Source organism: Protopterus annectens, chromosome 3.part0 (genome assembly GCF_019279795.1).
Source record: "Protopterus annectens isolate FY-2018-M chromosome 3.part0, PAN1.0, whole genome shotgun sequence".
NCBI lineage: Eukaryota > Metazoa > Chordata > Ceratodontiformes > Protopteridae > Protopterus > Protopterus annectens.
The window spans coordinates 28458126-28483433 of record NC_056731.1 but is presented as its reverse complement, the minus strand read 5'-3'; the positions used below and the strand labels follow the sequence as shown (position 1 = coordinate 28483433).

The 25308-nt window shown below is 38.7% G+C and overlaps 1 protein-coding gene across 1 annotated transcript in view; it reads right to left on the bottom strand.

The window, feature by feature from the left end:
- The window catches only part of LOC122797245 (uncharacterized protein C17orf98-like), a 35432-nt gene extending 14365 nt beyond the window's left edge, over positions 1-21067 (bottom strand). Inside the window, exons 1-2 of the mRNA XM_044066092.1 lie at positions 20744-21067; positions 20480-20579 (exon numbers count right to left, since the gene is read on the bottom strand). Coding sequence (XP_043922027.1) covers positions 20480-20579; positions 20744-20989 — 346 coding nt within the window. The 5' untranslated portion in view covers positions 20990-21067. The remainder of the gene's footprint in view (positions 1-20479; positions 20580-20743) is intronic.
- Positions 21068-25308: the final 4241 nt, after the last annotated feature.

Genomic DNA, 25308 nt, shown 5'->3' with positions numbered 1-25308 from the left:
GTGTTTTTAGGTTTAGTTGAAAACTCACGAATCACTTATGTGGAGTTTGCATGTCCTCCCTTTGGCCACATGATTTTTGATTGGGTCTCCACTTTTCTTTCACACCCCAAATAACACAATGTGCTTATATAATCGTATGCCTTGCAATAAACTGATATTTGTTCCAGGACTGGTCCCTGCCTTACACCCATTATTTCCTGGGAGATGGGGTCTATTTTAAATGATCAAATGTACAGATTGTCAAATTGCTGAAAAATGAACTGCAAAACAGCAATCATCTAAAACACAGATCTAAAACAGCTTTTATGGGGGGGGGCACAACTTGTGCTAATTATTTATAAAACTCTGAGATTGTACTACAGCTGGGAAGTGCAAAACCCCACTCCCTTCCACACTGCAGTCTTGGGCAAACAGCTACTGGCATACGTTGATATTTTGCAGATTCAAATTTTTGAGTTCAATGCTCTGTAATATGATGATATGCCCATTCAATACTTACTATGGGTACCTGGGAGATGCCATGACCCTGAAATGTATAAAGTGGGTACAGGAAATGAATGAGCATATTGTTTATTTATTTATTTATTTATTTTACATTTGTTAACCGGGTTAGTCTGGCTGAGCTTTTGGCTCATTTTCAGCAGAGACCCGGGGAGAAAAGCTCCTCAGGACTGGAAAACAATTTATTAAATTTTAGTAACATAGTAACAATCAGCTATAGGATCTTACAAGCAGAGAACGGGAGAGAAAAAAAGCTCCTCAGGCAATTCAATTATACAGAGTATTAACAATTGCCTAACAAGTATGTGAGTTGTTACAAACAAGGTTTTGAACAATTAGCAGAAGAAAATGTGACTAGTTACAATATTATTTAAGGTGCTTAGAGCAAAATGAGTTAATAGTTAGGCAGATACTTATTTAAAGTGGAAAGGATCTAGTTGTATAGGAGTTTGGAAACAAGAAAGGAAAGTTAGAATGGCTAGTAGGAGATGTAGGGGAGGTAGAGTATAGGAGACAGACTAGACAGGTAGGTTGTTTTGAGACTGTAAGAATTAAGAGTGGTTGGAGATAAAGGCAGGGAAGAGGTAGAAGAGGCAGGGGAATAGTGATAGAGATACATTGAGTGAGGTGGTGAAATAGGTGAAAGGATGGTGGTTTCAGGGTGGTTGGCTACAGTGGCAAGACCACTTTGTTTTTAGGTATTTCCTTGTGGCTAATTTGAAACTTTTGCTATGCTGGAGGGATTTTATTTCCAAAGGGAGTTGGTTCCAGAATGTAGCTGGATTATAGTTATAGAAAAGGCAGCCTATTTCGGTTTGGGGTTTGCAGATGCCTAATAATTCTTGATTTGAGCTGCGTAGTGTCCTAGCAGGGGAATATTTGGATATGATAGTGGAGAGGCTGGGGCAGAAGGAGGTTAGATAGAGGACAGAGTGGATGATTTGTAGATGGTATAGTTGGAGCAGCTGAGGGAATTCTAGCCAGTCTAGTTGCTGTAGTGCTAAGCAGTGGTGTGACTTGTAGATTTGGTTAGCTGCAAATCTGGCGATCTTATTATAGGTAGTTTCAAGCTTGGAAATAAGTGTAGAATTTAGGTTTGTGATTATGTGGCAGCTGTACAGGAGTGTTGGGAGTAATAAAGCCTGGGAAAGAGTTATTCGGGCAGTGTTAGTTAAGTATTTCTTGCTACGGAAAAGGTGTCCAAGTTTCTGATGATTTCTTTTTACCCAGTTAGTAATATGGAGATCAAACTTAAGCTGATCATCTATTGTAACACCTAGCAATTTAGTACTAAATTCAGCTGAGATGATAGTGTTGTTGCAGGATAAGATGGTAAATGTACTTCTGAGTGTGGTGATATTTTTAGGGAGGAAGAGTAGGAGCTTAGTTTTTTTTTTTTTTTGGATTAAGTATTAGTTTGTTATCACTAAGCCAAGTCTCAATGGTGTGGAAGGATGCCTGGGTAGTTGAGTGGAGGTCAGTTGGGTTGTCAGCAATGGTTATAACAGTTGAGTCATCAGTATATTGTACAAGAGATGACTGGGGACAAGAGGAGTAGAGCAAGTTGTTGAAAATGTTAAAGAGTAGTGGTCCAAGTATAGACCCTTGGGGGACTCACATTTGTACAGTGAGAGGGGAGGATAGTGCAGAGAGCCATTTAACTGATTGCTGGTGGGTAGAGAGAGATAGCTGGAGACCTAGGAGATAGTAGGGGAGAGAAATATAAGTTAGTGAGTTTATCTAGAAAGAGTGGGTGAGAGACAGTGTCAAAGGCTTTAGAAAGGTCAAGGAATAGACATGAGACAAGTGTATTGTTATCACGAGCTAGGGAGACTATGTTGATGAATGATATGAGTGCAGTAGTTGTACTATGCTTGGAACGGAAACCATGCTGTGTGGGTGTGAGAAGGCTTCCTGATGAAGGTAATGCATTATCTGCTTGTGAATGCATTTCTCTAGGATTTTTGAGAGTGCAGAGAGTATGGCAATCGGTCTGAAGTTGGATATGTCTGAGGAACTGCCCCCTTTGTGAATGGGTAGAGTAAAGAAATTCTTCCATACAGTGGGGACATAGGATTCAGAGATGGATCTGTTGATTAAGATGGATACAGGACAGGCAAGAGGTTCAGAGGCAATCTGCAGAAAGTAAGAGGGTAGCTTGTCAACAGATGGGGAGCAAGGTTTAAGTTTAGAGAGTAATGACTTTACATAGTTGATACTGCTTTTAGAGAGAAAGAGTTAGGAGGGTTTGAAGAGGTATAGAGTTTGTGGGGGTGTTGTTTCTGGGGGGGGAGAGAATTTATTATGGAGGTTATTGAGTTTATAAAATGATTGTTAAATGTGTTGCCTATGTCTTCAGGTGTTGCACTGGGACATGGTTTAGGAGAGGAAGGGTTACCTGGATGAAGAGTCTGTTTAATAGAGCTCCAGAATTTCTTTGGGTCTGATTTAAGAGTAGAGGGAGGATTGGCATTTAAGTTTATTTTGTAATAATGGATGATTTTTTTTAATTTTATTTCTGAGTTCTTTATATTTCTGAAGAAGAGAAGGGATCCTAGTTAGTTTTAGTCCACATTTTCCAAATCCTATCCCGGTCTTTCATGAGGACTCTGGTAGATTTAGTGAGCCAGGGAGCAGTATTAGATTTGATTATAATTGTGCGAAGAAGAACAAGGGAGTTAAGAATGTTTAGAAATGTAGTGTTGAAGGAGTGGACAGCTTCATCTAAAGGAAGAGTGGTGAGGTAAGACCAGTTCATTTTGGAGAGTTGGTGAATAAAGGAGCTAGGACAGAAATGAGAAATTGAGTGGGTGGTAATAAATTTGTTAGGTTTGGTAAGGTGGGGTGTATGTCTGGTAACTGTTATAGGGCAGTGGTTGCTGAGGGCATTTGGAAGGGTTTGGGAGTTATGATAGTTTTGAGGGTGGGAGACCAATATCCAGTCAAGAAGAGAGCTAGGTAGGTGAGATTTATTAATGTAGGTTGGGGTTGTGATTAGCTGCTCAAACCCATGTAGGTTTATACAGGAAGTAGTATTGGGAGCTTGTATTGTAAACCAATCAATATTAACATCTCCCAGTATAATGATTTCATTGTGGATGGTATGTGAGAGGTGATATAGGATGTTCTAAAGTATGTTAATATTATCACCAGGGGGAATATAGATTGCTGCGACAGTTATGGTGTTGAAACTGTTAAGTTTGAAGTTGGTCAGTAGGAGTTCAGCTGGTGAGAAGGAGGGTAAGTCTAGTGTAGGACTGATTTGGGAGAGACAATTGGAGTAGAGTATGGAGACTCATCCTCCTTTTCTTTTAGGTCAATCTAATCTAAGGATATTATAGCCAGGAGAGATGATTTTACTGTCCAGATGGTGTGGTGTTAACCATGTTTCAGTTAAGGTAACTATGTCAGGAGTATAGTTAGCTATCCAAGCATGGAGTTTTTGAACTTTATTTACAAAGCTCCTGATGTTGATAGAGCAGAATTGTACTTGTTTATGTGGGTTGGAGCGGTTGGCAGGTTTAGATACAGGGGGGTTATTGTTCAGGGTAGTGTCTGTAGGGCCTGGGTTAGGATGAATGTCACCAGACAGAAGTAGAGGTTTGTAATGGGGTTTTAATTTGAGTAAGTAGACTTTGTTTGTTGTTTTAAAGGGGAGGGGAGAGATATTTTTATTTTAGGAATTGGAGTGGTGGGGGGAAGGATGGAGGGACAAATTAGTAGATAGGGTTATGGTGTAGTACTTGAGTTAAGAGTGATATTTGAGGGATGAAAATAGGGAGTAGGTAATTTTATTTATATGTAGGTAATTTTAAGTTTATGAATATATGTAATGCAAAATAAATAAATAGCTATGCCATAATATACAGCAGAGTGATTCTAAGTCTTCTGGATTACAAGGCAACAGTTGGGTTTAAACATCTTTTTATCATGGATCATTCTATCACAGAAAACACAAAATTTTGTGTATGAGTTGAGCTCTCAGGTACTATCCATTATACAAATAACTATTGTAACCATATTTGTATAATTTTATGATACTCTTATGCAAATATGGCACAAATAAACAAACTATCAAAGTTTAGGAGCTTGTTTATTTGTTTTATTTTACTTAACATTTGTTTATTGGGTAAGTTAACTGGTCAAAGGACACTTTGCAGCCATGACCTGGGGCCATGTAGGCAAGAATGATAAACATAACATGCTTAAAATATGCACACATTACTGCTGAATAAAATAACAATAACAAAATTCCAATTGACATAACTGAGTAATACAAATGGAGCTTGAGTACTTGCACAGCACTGTAAAAGAATTATGCAATAATGAAAACAAAGTAAATGATAACCAAAAACAAACATGGTAACAGCTGCAGAAACATCATAATATCTGTGGTGCATCTAGTAGCTATATAACAAAACACAGCACCCTAGTTTGGGGGGGGGTGCTGTAGGAAGATGAGAATAAGTGTTGCTGAGCTTTTTGCACTAACATGTAGAGATGTGCAGCAGATACATGGGTAAATAGTTTCACAATAATGCAATACATTGGGTCCCAACCTTGTATCCTACAACAGAATAACTTAGAACGGAGAAGACATGGTTTACCACAAAAAGCACAAAGTAGCTAATTTGACAAAAATCAGCCACTGTCTGTAAAGCAGTTACATTTATTTTTCTTAGAAACATGTTGTATGAGAGATTTCTTGAAGTCTTGAAAATTTTCAGAACTCTTGATACTTTCTGGGATGTTATTTTAGGTGCCCAGAGCAATCGTACAATTAAAATTCCTGAGACTCATGGATTGCTACTAGGCTAATGACACAGGGGTCCTTTCTAAGCCTAGACAAGTTTTTTTCCAAAAGAATAATGATGTCCTATATCCAAACAGGACATAGAGGGCCAGGCATTTACAAGCTACATGTATATCATAAGGGACACGAGTGCCAGGCCCAGTGTAAATTTCCTATTCCCTATCCATTGTTCTGGGTTGTGTTTAAACTGGGTAATAGACAAATTCAGCTTTACATGGATGGGAAGCCTGTTCCATAGGAGGAGTAGTCTCTGGGACACATATCTGTCTCTCCAGCATGTTCTGTTTAAGTCACAGACAAAAATTCAAGTCCTTAGACCTTGTATTTCTGGCATTATTTGACTTACAAATATGCAGGAGATTCATAAATGTGGGGGTTGCAGATGCCTTGTAAGCCAACATAGATCAACTCTCAGCAATCTATAGGAGATTGAGTAGGGGGATAGGTCTTTAAGGCACTCTGCATAAGACAGGTTTATTTAGCCTTGTACTCTTTTTGTATGGAACCTCTGAGGTCACTCTAGTTGCTGCATATGCCTGGTCAGGCCAAAACTGCTATACTTCACAGTAAGAGGAATTCTTTGAGCTACTGCAATCTCAGTCATAGTATATGAGTCACGGTGATTGCTGTTTTATGATCACAATTTAAATCATTGATCACTAGTGTATCACACTTCAGCCTAGCACCCCAAAGCAGTTTTCAGGGATTTCTTTTGTTAGATATTGTAAATATAGCCCTTAATTCCTTTCATATATGAAAACAAAGGAAGAAAACATAAATAAACATTTATCGCACAGATGTGAAATGACAGATTAAGGGGTTATGAGTTTGGCTACTCAAAGAGCACTACACAAACTGTCTTACATCCCGTTGTCAATTATGCAACCTAGATGGTTAGCTTAATCCTGGATACGAATCATTAGGCCTGAGCACAGACAGTACTGATAACCACAGCTGCCTTTTTTTGTTTCTTAGGACATTGTGAAAGTTGCGGTGCAGTATTATGACTCTGTTAGCAGCCCTGCTCATCAGATATACAAAAAAAAGCATGTACACTCCATAGGTGTTTCTAGATCATCATTAGCCACCCATTCAAGGGGTGCCTGCAACTCTGTGGAATTGTTCATCATATATAAAACATCCTTCAGCGGTTTCACACAGCACATTAGCAAGAATCTTGCGACTAAATAATGAAGGCTGGAGCTATTCATCAGTACCTGTGGTTCCTATTTGGTGCAAAAGAGAGCATGTGCCTGCAACATCTGGTTGACAGACTTCCAAGGCTACAACATAGTGAGTACAAGGGAAGTACATTACAAACCACACTCATTTTTAGTGTATTGTGTTTAAATTTAGGTTCATGGAATCCATTGCCAAACTTATGACTTTCCAGAAGCCTGAGTGTGATTTTTTTATTTCCTCTATATGTGTATGTGTGTGTGTGTGTGTGTGTGTGTGTGTTTATACATACACACACACACACACACACACACACACACACACACACATATATATATATATATATATATATATATATATATATATATATATATATGTGTGTGTGTGTGTGTGTGTGTCTGTGTGTGTGTCTGTGTGTGTGTGCGTGTGTGTGTGTGTGTATATATATATATATATATATATATGGGTCTACTGCTTTGGGTCGAATTACATTTGGTCGAAAATTATTTCAGGCAGCCCACTTCACTGAAAGCTCATTTGGTCAAAAATGGAATATAGCCCCTGCCCCATTGCAGTGTGACCCTGGAGTGAGAATATAAAGTTAGGGGTGTGGGGGCGTAGCCCCCAAATTTTGCAACTAGTTTTTACTGACGTTATATGTTTAAATGTATTTTAATGGATACACAAGCATATCATAGTGAATACACTGCAATTATATGGGGGTCTACACCCCCCCTAACTTTATATTCCCACTCCAGGGTCGCACTGCAGTGGGGCAGGGGCTATATTCCTTTTTTAACCAAATGGAATTCGACCAAATGGGTTTTCAGTGAAAAGCATTTTCAGTGAAGTGAACTGCCTGAAATCATTTTCGACCAAATGTAATTCGACCAAAAGCAGTAGACCCATATATATATATATATATATATATATATATATATATATATATATATATATATATATCTGTGTGTATAGACACACACACACACACACACACACACACACACACACATATGTAAAAAAAAAAATAACGGTCAGTCCAGTAAATAATAACCTCCTGTCTCTTGTCCAATGCAGTTTTCAGCCAGGCCACAACTTCAAGGGTGCCCCTTGACCTTCATTAAATATAGCCAAATTAAGAGCAGTGATGCTGAATGTGTATGCTCAGTCATTTTAAACCTCTCCAAAGCATCTGACACTGGTTTTCAATCCATCTTAATATCCCGCTTAATAGAACTTGACTTAGATTCTGCAAACTGGTTTAGAAGTTGTTTTGCTAAATGTATTCAGTCCATAAAATGCAGTAATACCTTGTCTTAGGCCAAACCTATTAGCAATGAGATCCTCAGGGAGTCCTATTGGACCGTTTCAAATATAACAATTTTGTCAATAGTATGTCTACCAAGTTCAGTTTGGTCACCTCATATAATATGCAAATAACTCCGCTTTGCTCTATTCTAGAAGCTCTGTCTCAGAAATCACTTACCTTCAACTTTCCTGCATTAAACTACAAAACTGGTTACTTTATTCTGGTATCTTCTTAAATATAATATTAAGCATGTTAATCATGACCCCAAAACATCCAACAGTGTCTGTACAAAAAAGCTTCTGGCACCATGACTAAAGTTATTAAATGGTGCCAACTTATACTTGGTCCCCAGTTTCCTATATGCAGTGCCATCCTGGCCAATCATCACAGCAGTCAGCTATCAAAGATAAAGTAATTCTAAAATAAAAATCCAAAAATTTGCAGCAAGACTCCTTAGTAGTTTTCAACATTGTTTTGTCTTGAAGAAAAAAGAATGGCCTGAACTAGATCACTTTATTGTCTCTACTCAGCAAGAAATGTCCCATCTTATGCTACACTTTCCAGAAAAATGTACAGCCATAAAGTCAATGCTTCAATATACATCCCTTTTGCCTACTACCTAAAATCTGAATCTCAACAGCTAATTAAAGTAATGGTTTAAGAATCACCATGGAGATTCCTTGCTCTTTGTGTCTGTGACAATGTTATGGAATGTTTTCACCAAGGACTTTAAGAAAATCTCAAGGGTTAGTATTTCAAAAAAAGCCATGAATTCACTTCTAAATTCTAATTAGATTTGTAATCATAGTATTGGCATTATGCAAGTTTCACTCATTTGTATGCTCCCCCATTAATATCTGACAGCAGCCCTCCAGCATACAGCCTTCCTCACCACCCTCCTCAGTGTTCCCTTTAATACAATCTGACCTTCAACTCTTATCCCTCCTCCTTTACCCACCTGTGTGATGGCCAACACTGCCACCAATATGTGAAGTCCCCATGCTGGGCCAGTAATCAAGGAGCCTGAATCCTCACCACTACCACTAGAGAGGGGCATGCACTTGGAATACAAATGGATACACTCAGTATTTCCAGATGCAGACCTCCCTGCATCAAGTGCAATTTCCCTTAAGAGCACACAGGGAATACATTCAACCTGGGGTCTGGATTTTACTATATCTGTCTCCCTCCAGGTCTCCAGTAAGACTCCCCACTGGTACAGCTGTAGGGTTAGGTCCTCAGTCAAGTGTCCAAACCAAGTTCTCCAGCACCCTCTCTGTGAACCCAATGCTTCGTGTCCCTGCCCCAAGTAGCTGACACACACACTCTTTAAGATTTAATTTTCACACGCACACACCTGGGAAAGGCTGGTACAGATTTACCTGCTGTGTTCCCTTCATCCCAGAGTAAAAGGTAGTTATCACTGCCACCAGACACTTCATAATCAGCTTTTCAAAGCCCCTTAACAAAGGGTGCCCAATTATACTGTGCGATATTAATACTAATACAAATGACAGTAGTTGACCAAGACAGCTAGGCCTTCTGGAATGGCCCACATAGTGTCACTAAATAAATATAAGTACTCTCAAACATTAGATACTTTGTACAAGGACCAGCCACAATAAATGTTTTAAATATATTTAATAATAAATAATAAAAAATATGAAAATATTGAATATATATTTACAGCAAACCACAGAGTTCAAGTCACAAAAAATATTGAAAACAACATTGATGGCCAGACTCATACAAATAAAGAAAAACATCTATATAAAATATCTAAACTAAGCTTCACTATATTCTTGACTAATCTGAAAGAATTATTCTTTCCTAGTTAACTTACTTTCTACTGCAAGACAACATGCTGTGGGTGATGGCCTTTCTAGTCAGGTTCCCCAAAACAGAATACTGAATACTCAGTACTTTGAGATTTCTCTGTGTAATATCTTAAATATAATTTCCAAGAGAACTGGCAAAATGGCCTCATCTGGTCATCTAACTTTAAGTTCTGACAGTATTTCCCTTTGAAGCTGAGACAGGAATTTAGCATAGATGGCTACAATACAAATCTAAATGCATATGGCAATGCCTGGGGCTTCCCCTCTAATTTTTACTGAGCTAATGAACAAAGGCTTTTTCCCAGACCTATTGTCTCCAGTCCTCTTCACGACTGCGGGCTGACATTTTAATGGCTTAACAGCTCATTTATATTTCCCTTATTTTTCTTTAAGCAAGTTTGCTGGTTAACTGTTGCTGTCCCAGTATCCTCTATTAAAACCTATACATTTATTCAGTACAATAATACATACTCATTTGTCTTTATTTCAGTAAGGTGCACTGTTGATACAGTTCAACATAAACAAACATCACAAACACATTTACATTTTTAGCACAAGTATCTGTACAAATCAGTTTGATATACAAATGACATACCCTTCTTGTACATTTGTAACACAAGCATGTTGTATAAATTAGTTTGATATTCAAAGGACATATCATTAATTACAAAACTCCAGCTGGCTATGCTGGCACTTACCCATATCATCATAGATTCATAGGTTCATAGGTTGGTACTAGGCTATCGGCCCTATGGCCTATATAAGTCTAGCCATAACAATTCCCTGGATATTTCTTCCCACAATATTTACTTCCCTGGACCCCTGTCTAACAGGGTGACTGACGTGATCCCCGAGGTGAATTTCCTATCTCCCATCCAATTGTCAAGGTTCCTTTTGAAGAGGGCCAAGGAGGTGCTCTGCTTGACATGTAGGGGCAGTCGATTCCAGAGTATGGGAAGTCTCTGGGTCAGGAACCTATCCCTCCAGCATGTTTTGTTCATTGTGATGACAAGGTTTAGATCCCCGGAGCATGTGGCTCTGAGGGATTGGGATTTCTTTAAGTGGAGCATGTCCAACAGCTCAGGGTTTGACATGGCCTTGTATGTTAAGCAGAGATCACCCCTGAGTAGACGATATGCCACAGAGTATACCTGGAGTTTTTTTAGATGGTCAGCATAAGGCATCTGCTTTAGGCCTGTGATTCTTTTAGTGAGGTATTTCTGTGGCCTTTCCAGCTGTTGCAGATGTCTTGTGAGGTACATACCAAACTGGGCGGTGTACTCTATAATGGGTCTAATGAGGGATGAGTACAGTGGGACAATGACCTCCTTTTTTCTGGATGAAAAGCCCTTAGTGATGAGGTGTGCCACATAGAAGGATTTCCTGACTATTGTGGCGATGTAGTTATCGAAGATGAGACCACTGTCCACCTGTGTCCCTAAGTCTCTCATCACATTATTGGTGTTTAGTGTACTGCCACCTATGTGGTAATTCATGAGTACATGGTTTTTCCCAAAGGGGATAACTATACATTTCTTGGCATTAAGCTTGAGCCCATGGCTCTGGCACCAATCGTCTGTTTCTGTAAGGCCTTTTTGTAGAATATCCACATCATTTGAGGATTCAGTAATGGCTCCCCGTTTGCAGTCATCTGTGAACTTTGTTAGCCAGAGTCCCTTAGTGTTGGCCTGTACTTCAGAAAAGTAGATGCTAAACAAGAGCGGTCCCAGGATTGAACCCTGAGGTACTCCACTTGTCACCTGTCTGGAGCTGGATTTGAAGTCGGCTACTTTTACAGTCTGGGTTCTGTCAGTAAGCCAGATGGCAACTCATCGAGTGACGTAGGGATTTATGCCCAGCTTAGTAAGTTTATCTATGATTCCAGAGTGGGGGATGGTGTCAAAGGCCTTGGTGAGGTCCAGATAGGCTGTGTGGACTGCCTTACCCTCATCTACAGCTCTGGAGACTGATTCAAAGAAGTCAATTAGGTTCAGGAGACAAAGATCGGCCCTTCACAAACCCAAACTGGGTGGGGTCCAGTGATTGAAGGTTGGCAATGTCTTTGTTTATAGGTTCCATGATAATGCATTCACAGATCAGGCTCGTCAGACTGATGGGATGGTAGTTCCCAGGATTCAAGGTGGATCCCCCTTTGTGGAGTGGGATAAATGCAGCTGTGCACCACTCAGTGAACACAAAGCCTGAGGTGAGGCTATGATTAAACATGACACTTAGGTGAGGTGCCAGTTCATTTTGTAGTTCATGTAGTACACAGCCCGGGATGTCATCTGGTCCCATGGATACTGTATTCTTAGCTTTGGAGAGTGCGGTTTCTACCTGTGTGGTCATGATTACCGGAATTTGGCAATCGGTTGGTATTGAGATGGGCCCTTTAGGGGGTGAGAGGGGGTGAAGTTGGCACTAAATCGATCTGCCCCTATATTGGCAATATCCTTTGGATCACTATATTTAATACCATTTTGTTGTAGCGCAGAGCAGATCTGATTCTTGACATAACCATAAAATCCCTTGTGGTTGTCTTTGGAATCTTTAGCAATTTTATTTTCGTAACTTGCTTTGGAGGATTTTATGAGGGCTTTCAGCTTCTTACTGATGCTGGTAAGAGGGTTTTTTGCATCCTGGGATTTTCCTCTTTTCTGCAACAGTTTCTTCCTTCTGTTGTATAGTTTGTTTATGGCAGGGGACCACCAGATTGGCTTCCTTTTTTTGGAGGAGAGCGTCTAGGTTCTATTTGAGATGGCACAATTCATGCACGAGTGGATGTGCTCATACAGTGCTTTAGTGTAGGATTCAGCAGTCGAACTTTCAACTCCCATCTGCATGGGTGTCATGAAGTTTGTCACTTCTGACTTGAGTAGCATGAAGTTGGCTTTGGAGAAGTTTTTTAATGATGTTTCCTTACTGGGGGGTGGGGGTGGGGGTGGGATGTGGATGTCAAGGGTGATTAGCTTATGGTCAGATCTGACCAATGAGGGGGTGACCACTGGTGTGGAGCATCTATCTCCCATGTTGGTAATGACCAGGTCTAGGATATTGGAGTCCCTGATGGGACAATGGATTAGTTAATCCAGGGCATTGGAATTTATGAATTCCAAGAACCGTTGAGAAAAACTGTTGGTACCCGAGTAGTTTTCCCAGCTAATGGCAGGGTAGTTGAAATCACCCAGTATTAGGGTGTTTGGTAGTATCTTAATATTTTCCAGTATGTTTAGAAAGGTGTAGTGAGAATTTTGGGGCATGGTGGAGGATCTGTAGGAAGCTAAAATTTGGATTGTAGTCTTACCTAGTGTTAGTTGCATCTGGAGAATTTCAGATGCATTGTATTGGGCAGCTAGCCTGGAGGTGTGAATATCCTTGGTGAATATGGACACTCCTCCACCTTTAGTGTTTTGGTCTTGGTTTGGTGGCTGAAAAGTGTGGTAGGAGTTGTAGCATGGTATTGCAGGGGTGATCTCTGGAACCTTGAACCAGGTCTCAGTTACTGCACAGATATCGATGTTCTCCATTTTTAGGAGTGCCTTGAGAGAGTGTATTTTGAGGTTTAGACTTCTAGCCTTGAGAAGCATTACCTTCAGATTTTGCATGCTTGTATCTGTTACGATGGGGGTTTTATCCTTTGAACCTTGCCTAAAAAAGGCACTATAGGGGTGGCAGGAGCTTTAGCCAGTAACCTGAATCCCAGGGGTGACAGGTGCAGACCATCTCTGGCAAAGCATCGTGGTTTGTCAATCATGTTGTCCCAGGCAGACAGATACTGAATCCCCTTTGAATGACACCAGAAGTTTAGCCAGTTGTTGCACAACCTATACTATCATATTTTACCGGATCATCTTTCTTAATATCCTAATTAACTCCTCAGTACCCTGTTAATATTGACTGACTTTCAATCCCCTCCTTCTCTTCCCACCACCCATGTTAGACCACATTTCTTCTGAGGTGATTACATCTCTTCTTCTTCTTTCCTTCCATTCTAATTGTACTGCCTTTTAAATATTTTAAACCTATGATGCCTTTTTTTAAACAATATACATAATGTATACATACTGTATGTGTATATATATATATATATATATATATATATATATATATATATATAGATATATATATATATATAGATATATATATATATATATATATATATATATATATATATATATATATATATATATATATATATATATATATATATATATATATTTATGGAAATGATTAGTGTACATTTGCATTCCTTCCACACTGACAGCTCATAATATAACCCTACAGCCATTACTGCTTTCTTGGTCTATGTAATGAATCATATAGATGGCACTACATTATATTCTTTATAATATATACAATAGCCACATTCTAGCCTACTGTACTGTCAGCTGTAATTTCCTTGGTAATTTCTGATTATTTATTGTTATGAGTAAAACATTTTACTTCTTTTGAACTTTACCCATATCTGCCATTTTCATAGTTTCTGTAACATGCAATGCTTATCAGTGATACATTCTAGAGAAACATTTCTCTCCAGCCCTGTGGTGTAAAGGTTTTGCCCAGTTGAAATTTCATGGTCAACAAATGCAATTTTATTTATTTATTTAACATTTGTTTATCAGGATGGTCCAGCTGGACAGCTAGTGTCCATTTTCAGCAGAGTCCTGGGGAGAAAACCTCCAGAAAAACGCTACAGAGAATGAACAATATACATAATAACAATCAAGATACCAGTGTAGAAGGTTAACATGGCAATATTACAGAGATAAGTACAGTCATGTGTTCTCACACTTTATAGACATGCAGAATTTTAGTATAGGCATACAAACAATATTTACAGTATGTACAAAGAGCGAGGTTATAATACAGTATCTTGTGTTTGACTAAAGCATAGGGGGTACTCTCTTTCAGAAGGATGGGGAATTCAGGGAGGACCTTTCCAGATACATAAGTGGTTGGTGTATAGGTAGGGTTTTAATTGGGTTTTGAAGGTGGTTGCACATTTTTGAAGTCTGAGGTAAGGAGGCAGGTTATTCCAGATTTTAGCAAGTTCGTTAGTGAAGAGAGATTCGCCTGAGTTATTTTTACACTAGATATTCTGTATTAGAGCTTTGTTAGCAAATTGCAACTGCCTATTTGAATTGTAGAAGGTTATGATGCTGGCTAGAGCAGAGTTTTTTTCAGGATAATATAAGATTTAGTGTGCCAGGATGAGTTGGTGGTATCGTAGTAGATTTGGGAATTCTAACCAGTGTAGTTTGTTTAGGGATCGGCAGTGATTGGAGCATGATCTGGCATTAGCAGTGAATCTGGTGATTTTTTTATAGCATGTGGAGAGTTTATTAAGGTCAGTTTTATTTACGTTTGTTAATACTGGACATGCATATAGCATAGTTGCTAACAGATGGGTTCTGGCTATGGCAATTCCAGCTTTGGAAGTTAGATATCATTTACAGCAAGCAAATAAATACATAAATGAATCAATAAATAAATAAATACAAAGGACAGATCTACATGGGAAGTAAGATGTGGCACAAACATTTGCTCCACTTAGGTCTCCTCCTTGCCCCTTTCACTGAAGATGTCAAGGCATCCTTCATAAATTCATTCTCTAGGTACCCCTTACTGTTTGACCAGGAAACTGACAATCCCTTAAAAATCTGTAAAGGAAACTGAGAAAACCTTTACTGCTGTGGATATAAAATTTCACCCTCTGTGTTGCTCCTTCACAAGTATATAGAGCAATCAGTGAGGGGCATGGTGCCACAAAAAACACTGTCTTGGGACTCCGCAGCTTTCTACCTGCTGGATCTCAACATAGCTTTTGTCTCAAAGGCTTAGGTCCTTAGTGTTTCCAGGGATGCAGCAGGCAGCCCCAGGATGACCAGCAACAATTCTGACTCCAATCCTGACCACCCCCGGATGAAGTTGGGTCAGAGTATAATACTCCTCTCCATGCACTGGCCAACGTCAGCATCACTACTGATGTGCTAAATGGACATGATAACCAGAAGCTAACTTGTAATTACCCCCATCTCTCTCTTCCTCCCCACCCCATCTTTTCTTTTACACTTTTTGACAGAAAACAAAAGCAAGAAAAGATACACACGTTACCTGAAAACAAAGCCATACAGGAATCCAATAAAACCTATGAAAACTTAGATGATATTCCTGATTATTTTAGTACTTCCAAATTAGGCACATAAACCTAAGGTCCTTTCTAAGCATAAATGCCTAAAATATCTTTATCCCAAATAAATAATTTCATTTGGTGACCCTTCAGTCTCTCTTTTTTCTGCTGTCCTGATGATTTAGGGTGTACCATTTAGATCTTCAGGATGCTTACCTGCATATAAAAAAACAGTAAAGAAACATCCTTCACTTTTGAACAGGACTGTCATTACCAGTTTAGAACTCTGTCCTTTGGTCTCACCCTCAACTCAAGAATGCATTTGGTTGTAGCCACCGATTCCATTATGGAAGACTGAAGTGATCACAAACAATAGAAACACTTCAATGTCACTCATTTTAATGATACAAATTGAACATTTTTTTGAAGGGGGCCATTGTGGGAGTCAAGCTGCTCATAACTCTGAACTTATATATACCAGCTCCACAACTGGACATCACTGGAGAAAGCAAAAACATCTTAAAACAGTGCACAACAGTCTCAAGCAATCACTATTATTACTCTCACACAAGCAAGGAAATGCAGTGTGAGGAAACACAGGGTAGCTACATTCAACCCACCTTCTTCTACAAAGGATAATATTTTTCCTTGTTTAGATGATTGTTTCCTAGTAACTGACAGCCAAGATGGTTTCATTTAGCAAAGAAAATCTTTGTTTTATGTGTTAGGGATCAACATGAACTTTGCAAAGTCTCACACAACTCTAGCACAGCTCTTGAATTTTAATGTAAGACATTCCAAAGTAATTTTACCATTACAAAGAATTCTCAGCATCTGTTGTTAGATAATCTACCTTCACCTGAACTATGTCTCAGGGTACTGTGACTAATAGCAGCTCTGAAACTTATGGTGACTCATGTGAAATACCACAAGAAAATACTGCAATGGATCCTCAAGGTTCAGTGGTCCCAGTACTCAGACCACCTGAATGCATCATGCAAGAAACACCTGTGCTGTTACTTCTCACCAGCAATTTTGTCTGGTAAACCCTACATACTTCTTCTTCTCAAAACTACTCCCATAGTGGTTGCTTCCTTCTTGGGATGGAAAAGTTACTACAAGGGCCACATGACACAAGGTTGATCCAGTCAGCCATAAACTCTTCATATTTGTGTTTTTGATATGAGAACAGTCTTTTTGTATCTCCAAGATTTGCAACAGTGGAATCCATAAGGCCATATTCTGTTTCAGTTGGACAACATGGCAGTAGTGTGGTAATTAACCAGGAAGCATCTCGCTCCCACCATCTGTATGGTGAGGGCATGATAGTCTCAGAATGGGTCTTCAAGAATAAATATTTTATCTGAATTTCATACTACAGGGGAATCCATGTGCCTTGCAGGCAGACTAAGCAGAATCAGCCATATGACCTTTGACTGTTCCCCAAGTTCCTCAACAGCAAAATGATATTTAAGAACTGGGATGGGTTTTACTCATCTATGATCTCTTTGCCTTCTTTCACCCCATTTGTGATCACTTTCCCCTTTTCACACCATCTGTGATCACTTTTGTTTCCTCCATGAATTTTGACAAGCAAAGCTATTTCTATCTATTCCTCAAACTAATGGAAACATCAACAATGCTTTGACACGATCTTCTCTCAGAGGTCCACTCTCTGTCTTTTCTCCACTTCAGCTGATAATGCAGTTCATGCTTAATGTTGAAAAGTCAAAGGTAACACTGATTACAGAGCTTCCTTCATGACCCTAAAGAGACTCGGCTTCTCATATCTCAGCAGCTTCTTCTAGATCCTCTGTTGTAAGTCCTACATTGCAAATGATTGTTGACTCACCCTTCCAGAGCAACCTATCCATATCCTAGCTGTCTCAAGCTGACAGCTTGGCTGCTCTATTTCCACTAGTTTTGGTTCTGAACATTTTTATTTAGAGTGTCTTCTATCATTTCATCTTCCTAATAGCCTTTCACTTGGAAGACTTTCATGGACAAATGAAACAGTGTCTGCCATATGGGCTTCTGCAGAATGCCTCTAGTCTGCCAGTACTTTTTTGACAATTTTTAACACTGACTTAGATATTTTCCCATCAATGTCCACTTAGCTGCTCTTTCTAGCATCCACATAGACCAAGACTGCAACCCTAGGGTCACAGTTTGCAAGTCCTTTTTTCTAGGGCACTGTCCTTCCTCAGCCACCAGTTATGGACCTTGTCATACCTTTGATTATTTTCTGTGCTAAAGAAGTTCAATTTCTCTCCATTTCTATGCTTCAAAATTGACAGTTGCATTTTGTTTCATCTTGAAAAACATTGATTCTGTTAACAGTTACATCAGTCAGATGAATTGCTGAGTTACTTGTGTTGTCTTTGGCCCCTCCCTTCCTATTTTTTCATACAGAACATTTTACACATTCCAATCCCTCCTGCATCTCAAAGTGGTTAGAGAGACCATTTTAATGAATGTGCTTTTTGCCATCTTTTTTTCTTAAAATACTCTAATGACAGACATTAATTGCTGCACTGTATGACTGCACATAGGCAGTTCAGATGCTATTAAGATGGAGCAAAAAAAAAACATCAGATAGCATTATCAACTTTTTGTCTCCATTGGCAATGGCCATGAAGGGAAAATCTTAATACATAAATGCCTTTTCAAGTGGCTTTCATGTTTCCTTGTTTTCTGTTATAACAAATCACTAGTAACCAAAAGCAATGCATCCAATGGCCATTAGAAAAAACTCCACTTTATTATTAAACCAAGCACAGTCAAGAAGTGTCATTAGTTGAGTGCTTTCATCATAGGTAATGACTTCATCAGAACTGAATGGTATGACAAATATTACAAAATTCTTCAAAACGCTGATGCAGCCATAACCTTCATCCACAGTACCTCTTTGGATGACATTGGATCAGCTGCTACCTGCTCACTGAGTAACACATTTGCCAAAGAATTACAAGTTTAACATTTCCTCTAGGCTAACCTCTTTTGGCACTAGAGTCATCAGTGGGATGTTCCTTTATGACAGTTACCCAGGAGGGATAAAGAAAGTACTCTACCTGTTTCTGTAGCAGAGACCCCTATGAAGTCAGATATGAAAGCTATGGATGCCCACCTTAATACTGGATCTGCGATAATGCCCCAGCTGTAGGAAGCATCCTTCTCACCTCCCACTAGCTTTAATCTTTTATTTGATCATAACTAGAGCATTCTTTGAGGGTACTACTTTAGGGGGGTTCTGGTTGGAGTTTAGTAGCCTAGTAATATTTTCTATACTAACAGTCCTGATATCTTAAGCATCAGTCCTGTATGTTTCTGCAACTGCCCTTGTATTTGTGAAAGTATTTCCTGCTATTTGCCATGAATGAGTAAGGTGACATTTAACTGTTGCTATAATACTGGAATTTTAGCTTGGGCTGCTAGTTAGGTACTTATTAAAGTAAAATAAAGCACGTTTATGTTTTACCATAATGGTCTATAATATTTTAGTACAAGATGTACCATGGTTAACTGTTAAATGCAGAACATGGTCTTGATGTTGCTGATACTTTTATTTTTTCTGCTGTCCCTTATTGACCCATTCAGTCATTCAATACCCCCTTGTTTCTCAACTCTCTCCTTGGCAGCTGACATATTCACTCACCAAAACAATGACCTGGGTTTCTTTCCTCAAAACATATGCATGCTTTCACACAGACACAGTGTAGATCACTACAAAAGCAGCAAGACAGATCCAAGTGCACACTCCTTGCACATACACTGCATGCTATACACCTGTTCTTTAGTAGGTTCTGGCTTTGCAGTGAGACAGGCATCCCCAGTCAGTGGGTAAGTTGTAGGCTGGTGCTGTCTTCTGTCATGCTCCTTTCCTGGCAACTTTAGTGCAGGTTTCTGGCAATATTTTGTCTGCTAATTTCCATATCAAATAAAATGGTTTACTATGTATGCTTGTGTATGTGCTGAGTGTGAGTGTGTGTATCAAGGGTGTAGCTAGGCAAACTCTTTGTATTCTACTAAGTACATTTTTTTCTGAGCATCACATCAACATGGCTTTTCAGATCATATTATGTCTACAACTATTTAAGTGAATGATATTAATAACAAGTACAATACTACTAATCTAAAAACAATATTGTAATAGTTTTAGGGTGAACAGCTGAAAATGTTACTTACATTTATTAAGTTATTGGGGAGGGCAGCATTTTGAGAAAGGTATCCATTTTAAGTGTTACGAGTGTGGGGGGGGGGGTAGCACAAAGAGCTTATGGGTACAAAATGGAATTTGCTTGCTGCAGCCCTAGTGTGTATATGTGCTTGCATGCACATGCACACACGATATATGATTTCATAAACATACTCCAGTGACATATTTTCCTTCTTTTTACACACTGCTTATTTCATCATGTTTTAAATATTGCTCTCATAAACTTAAAAAGTTGTTAGTATAACAGGTTTTGCATTAACATGCATTTTCTGAAGGATATGACGCCTGAAACTCAAAAGTCTGTCCTTATTTATTGACCTCAATCCTAGGTGATTTGTCAGAAAACCACAATTTGAGGAGTACATCAAAAATATAAGGAAACAAATGGACAGTCTGGAAAAATCTGGGCAGTTGAGAGGTATGCCTGCAAGATTAGTTTTTTTTTAAATAATATAATGTTGATGTTATGCAGTATACTTCTAAATGGTACTACCTGCGCCAACATTGTTCCTAGTGGACAAATAAAGGGCGGCTGCTCCTCTGTACTGGAAGCGGTCAGATAGCTTTCCCATTATAGACGTGCCTCCGTTAGCCTACAAAGCAAGAATATACCTTCTATGAAGTGCAATTTACACTGCAACTAAAAAGAAGCTAAAGTAATGAATTAAAATGAATACAATTGAGTAATCACTCATAATGTCTATACTCTGAGCACTGTTCTGTGAATTTTGTGAAAAGTAAGAAGACGATCCCTTACTTGGCCTGTTTTGCTGAGCAGTGGAGGGACAGGCTTGGATCTGAAGTAGGCTGTGGTGTGTTTATCTTTTTGACCATTATAAGGCGGAATAATTGACCCCAATTTCGGCAAAGAACAGTTATAGTCTCTAGCAATGGAGTCCACTGCGATACAGTCGAGTACAAACCTTCTTTCTCGAGCTGGTACTTCCGACTTAAGAAGCTGACCATACTGCAGGGATCTCCTTGGTTGCTGTGGGGAGGCCATTGTCGTAGAAGTCCAGTATCACCACAACGGCCTATGGTCTGAGGATAGGCTGACTTAAAGTAGACAAGAAACAACAGAAGTAATGGCACTGGTTCCTATAGAGACAAATACCTGAAGGGCTCGTTATACCGCTCTTGAAAGAATTTACCCGTCCAGGGGGCAAGGCTGAGCTTCACAGGTGTACAGTTCCTAAATAATATAAAACGGAATAGACACTTGAAGGAAAGCCCGATTCCCTCCATGAGGAATAAAATTCATCATTTGAATGTTTAATGTTGGTTAACTTAGTACATCTAAATAAGGGAATATACCAATTTACATTTATTATCGATGTAAGAAAAAATCATATTGAGAGTGCCAATAAGTATTTGCTGCCATTGCCTGCGGTTCTACCTTCTGTCATCGTCTGTGGATTTAGACACTACTATTCTCTATACTATAATGTTTTTAATAGTTACTTTAATGGGCCTTTTTCTGTCAGCTGTGCTTTAGCAACCAGGTGAGTGACAAAGCTAAACAGAATGAGGAGCAATGTCTCGAAATCAGGACTACTTTTTAAACTGACTGCTACCGGTCACATGAGAAGTAATTAAACAAGACCACCTGAATTGATAGACATTTTTGAAGGAGAAAAGTCTGCAGACTGTATGGTTGCTCTGGTGTTTGCTCATCGTTGACTACAGTTTTCACTCTGTTCACAAAGTTTAAAGGGGATGGGAAAAAAGAAACAAAAGTTTAAAGTAGAATTGCTGACATCTGGAAATCAGAGACTTGAAAAGTATGCTCATCACTAAGCCATGAGATGAATATGGATTTTTTTTTATTTCTGGTCACACTTCATCATTGAAGACTTGGGAAATTTAAAAAAAATGTATTAAAATCGGGTTTCCAACCCCTAACTTGATGGTTTGGCATTGGCAACCCATTACACCATTGAGTTTTTCATTGTTTAAAAACATTTAAAAAATGTGAAGACACTTGTTTATTGGTGGAATAATGTCCCTTATTAAAATTTCTACGGCATTTAGCAAGTCGACAGATGTAAAGCCTAGAGCCAAAGTATGTTACAAGCAACAGTACCCATAACGTCTTTACTTGTCATTTTAAAAGACACAAGAAAAACAGCTGTCCGACGTGTTAGTTCTCACCCTTAAGCAAAAACTTTGCAGCATATAATTACAGCTTTATATGGTGTTTATTTGCTTTCAAGTGAGAAGTTCAACATTTAGACCGGTCCTTTTTAGATTTTACCACCGGGACACCATAATAGGGTTGCCACCTTTTCAAATGCCCAAAGTGGGATATTTGTTGTACAAACTTCAGATTTTGCAAGGCAAAACATACCCACGGCCAGTAAGGACAGAACTTTTTTTCCCTAAATAAATGCTTATTCTTTTAGCATTTTAGTTGTTTATTCTGTTTCTTATAACATTTAGGCGTTTCAGAAACAGAATAACTGTTTTATGCAACTATTACATTAAATATAGGAAATATGTTTGTCCTAATATTTCAGGACATTTGCATTTTTTTTTTAGTTTTTATGCAGGACACAACTGCCCAAAGAGGGACTGCCCCTCGTAAAGTGGGACAGGTGGTAACCCTAGACACCAACCTTACAAACTTTGGGGCAAACCGGCGGTGCAGCCGAGCGGATTAAGTACCTTTCACATCTTCGTTCTGTCTTGTTTGCCTCCACACACACGCACACACACTTCGTCTGTCATCCATGTACAAGGCGGCTTTTCCCCAGATGTTCGATTTTTCTCAGTTGAGAAGTGTTGCCGGCATTATATACCTCTCAACCTGTTAATGCAAAAAATCTGGACAAAGCTTAACAAAACAGGGGTACAAATAGGGACATATTTTAAATATTGCTCTTATAAACTTAGAAAGTTGCAAGAGTAACAGGATTTGTTTTAATATACATTTTCTGAAGGATTTGAAATCTGAACTCAAATGTATGTCATTATTTAGTTACTTCAATCCTGAGATCATCTCAGTAATTTGCCAGGAAAAAAGAGGAACAGGCCAAAAATATGCGCCAAAAAATCTGGACATTCTGCGAAACATAGCTCTCAACCTTCCATCTCCAAAATGAGGAACACCAGCCCTCATAATGTGGAACAAATGGGCAAAATGTGGAAAACATGCTAATGGCTTACTAACAACTTCAACAAGGAAGGCCATAGGATGGTTAAAATATGTTGGTTTTACTTATAAAGAAGATATTTGAATGAATTAATAGGATGCATTTATATTTACCATGTATTTCACTTAATAAAAATTCCTAACATTGAATGTGTGACAAAGTCTTTTAATGTGGAACATTGAGGAACTTTGAGGAACATTAACTTTTTAAGACCCCAAATGAGGTACGTTCCACGTAATGAGGTACACTTGAAAGGTATGTGCGAAAATCTGTACAGTATCAATATGATCAATATCAGTAGTATCAGTATCTATAGTTATTTGTATCAGTACGCCCAACCACCCCACCTATCTTTTCAAAAATATTTTCAACCCTCAGAAGGTTGCCCTTGTATTATTTTCAGCTTTGTCATTTAAAGCTATTTTTGAAATGTTCAGAAACAGTGAACTCATTTGAGTGCATACAGTATACCTCTACATACACCCGTACCCCCAACGTGAATTTATTTGAGAGTCTAAAATTGCATTGGGTGAGAAAGAGAACATGTGTTTGTGTGCGAGAGGGAGTAGGTTTGAGTCCTGCAACTGACTGGCGTCCAGCCCAGTACAGAATTTGTAACTTAGGCGACTTGTTGGGATATGCTAAGATACAGCCAATATCAGCGAGTAATGAATGAATACCAACTCATTTTTTTCAAGTCACTGCATGTGTTGTTCTTACACTCAGCTTTTCTCGTTGATTTCGTAGTTTAAATTGCTTAGCTTTGTCTATTATTATTCGTGTATTTCTCACACGTGTGTGCGCTTGTCTAGCTATATTTATTAAGATATTTATTGGTTTCAGTTTTGTATACAAATGCACATTTTCCCTGACCTTGGAAGGAGAGCGTGTATGTATAGTGACAATAGATGACCAAAGTGAAATATTACAAGATTAATTAAATAGCTGGACAGAAAAAATGTCGAACTACAAAATATTTATCAGGACTGTTCCAAACTCAAGTAAATGGAAAACAGGCTAAAATACATTAAACACTTTTTTTTCCCTTTTTGCAGGGTGCAAATCCCCCATCACACCTTCCACCCGATGTTAATTTTATATATTTGAGATGGTATTGTAGGTAGAAAATGGCAAATTCCCCTATCCCCGCTATTCCTTAATCCCTCAGTCTCACACATAATAATAATAATAATAATAATAATAATAATAATAATCATAATAATAATAATAATATCGATAATGTGTTATCAGTGGTCGATTAACTGCACTGTTTTTTTTCGCACCGCAACCTGAATTCTCGTATTGTGTTGTTTAGACAAAACATATTTTGTCACCCTGGTTGGCCCAGCGTAGAAGCACACAATGCAAACAAGCTGATCTAACAAGTGATCATATTTAAATGGCTATTAAGTTTTAACTACAGAAATGACAAACTAACTTATTTTTTTGTAATTCCGTAAAATCTACATCACTTCATTCTCTATTTACACTAGGCATGATATCACAAGTGAAAGGGAAATAATTCATTTTCTGCCTTTAAATAGGATACATAGTTTTGCTTTCTATCATAGTTCAAAAAGTCCTAGATCCATATTTTCTTAAGTGCAAATAATATGGAGTTGTTGTATCTTTCGGCTTTTCCCGGTTAAGGGTCGCCACAGCGGAACTCCGGTCCGCTAATGATTGGTAGTTGATTTTTACGTGCCGAGTTACCAGCCATGACGGACAACCTTCAACGAAGGTACGCCCATTCAGACCTGTCTTCACGCAGAAGACGCTCTAGCTGAGAATCGGAACCGGACAGCGTCTTACTGTGAGGTGACAACGCTACCGCAGCACCGCCTCTTGCAGTTTAGTATTTCAGACCAAACCACAGTTCTGTGTAACTTATTGTAATTTTCACTTCTACATTGCCAATCTTAACACTTTTATCTGGAAACTGTTTAATGCCTGTATCATACCTCTCAACCTTTTCGCGCAAGAAATCTGGGCAAAGCCTTACATACTGGGAGATCACAGGCTAAAAAAGTAGGGCCAGAATTAAAATATTGATTTTATATACTTAGAAAGTTGCTAGACTAACAGGGTTTGTGTTAGCATCCATTTTCCGAAGGATGTGAAGACTGAAATTCAAACGTATGTCATTATTTGGTGACTTCAATCCTCAAGT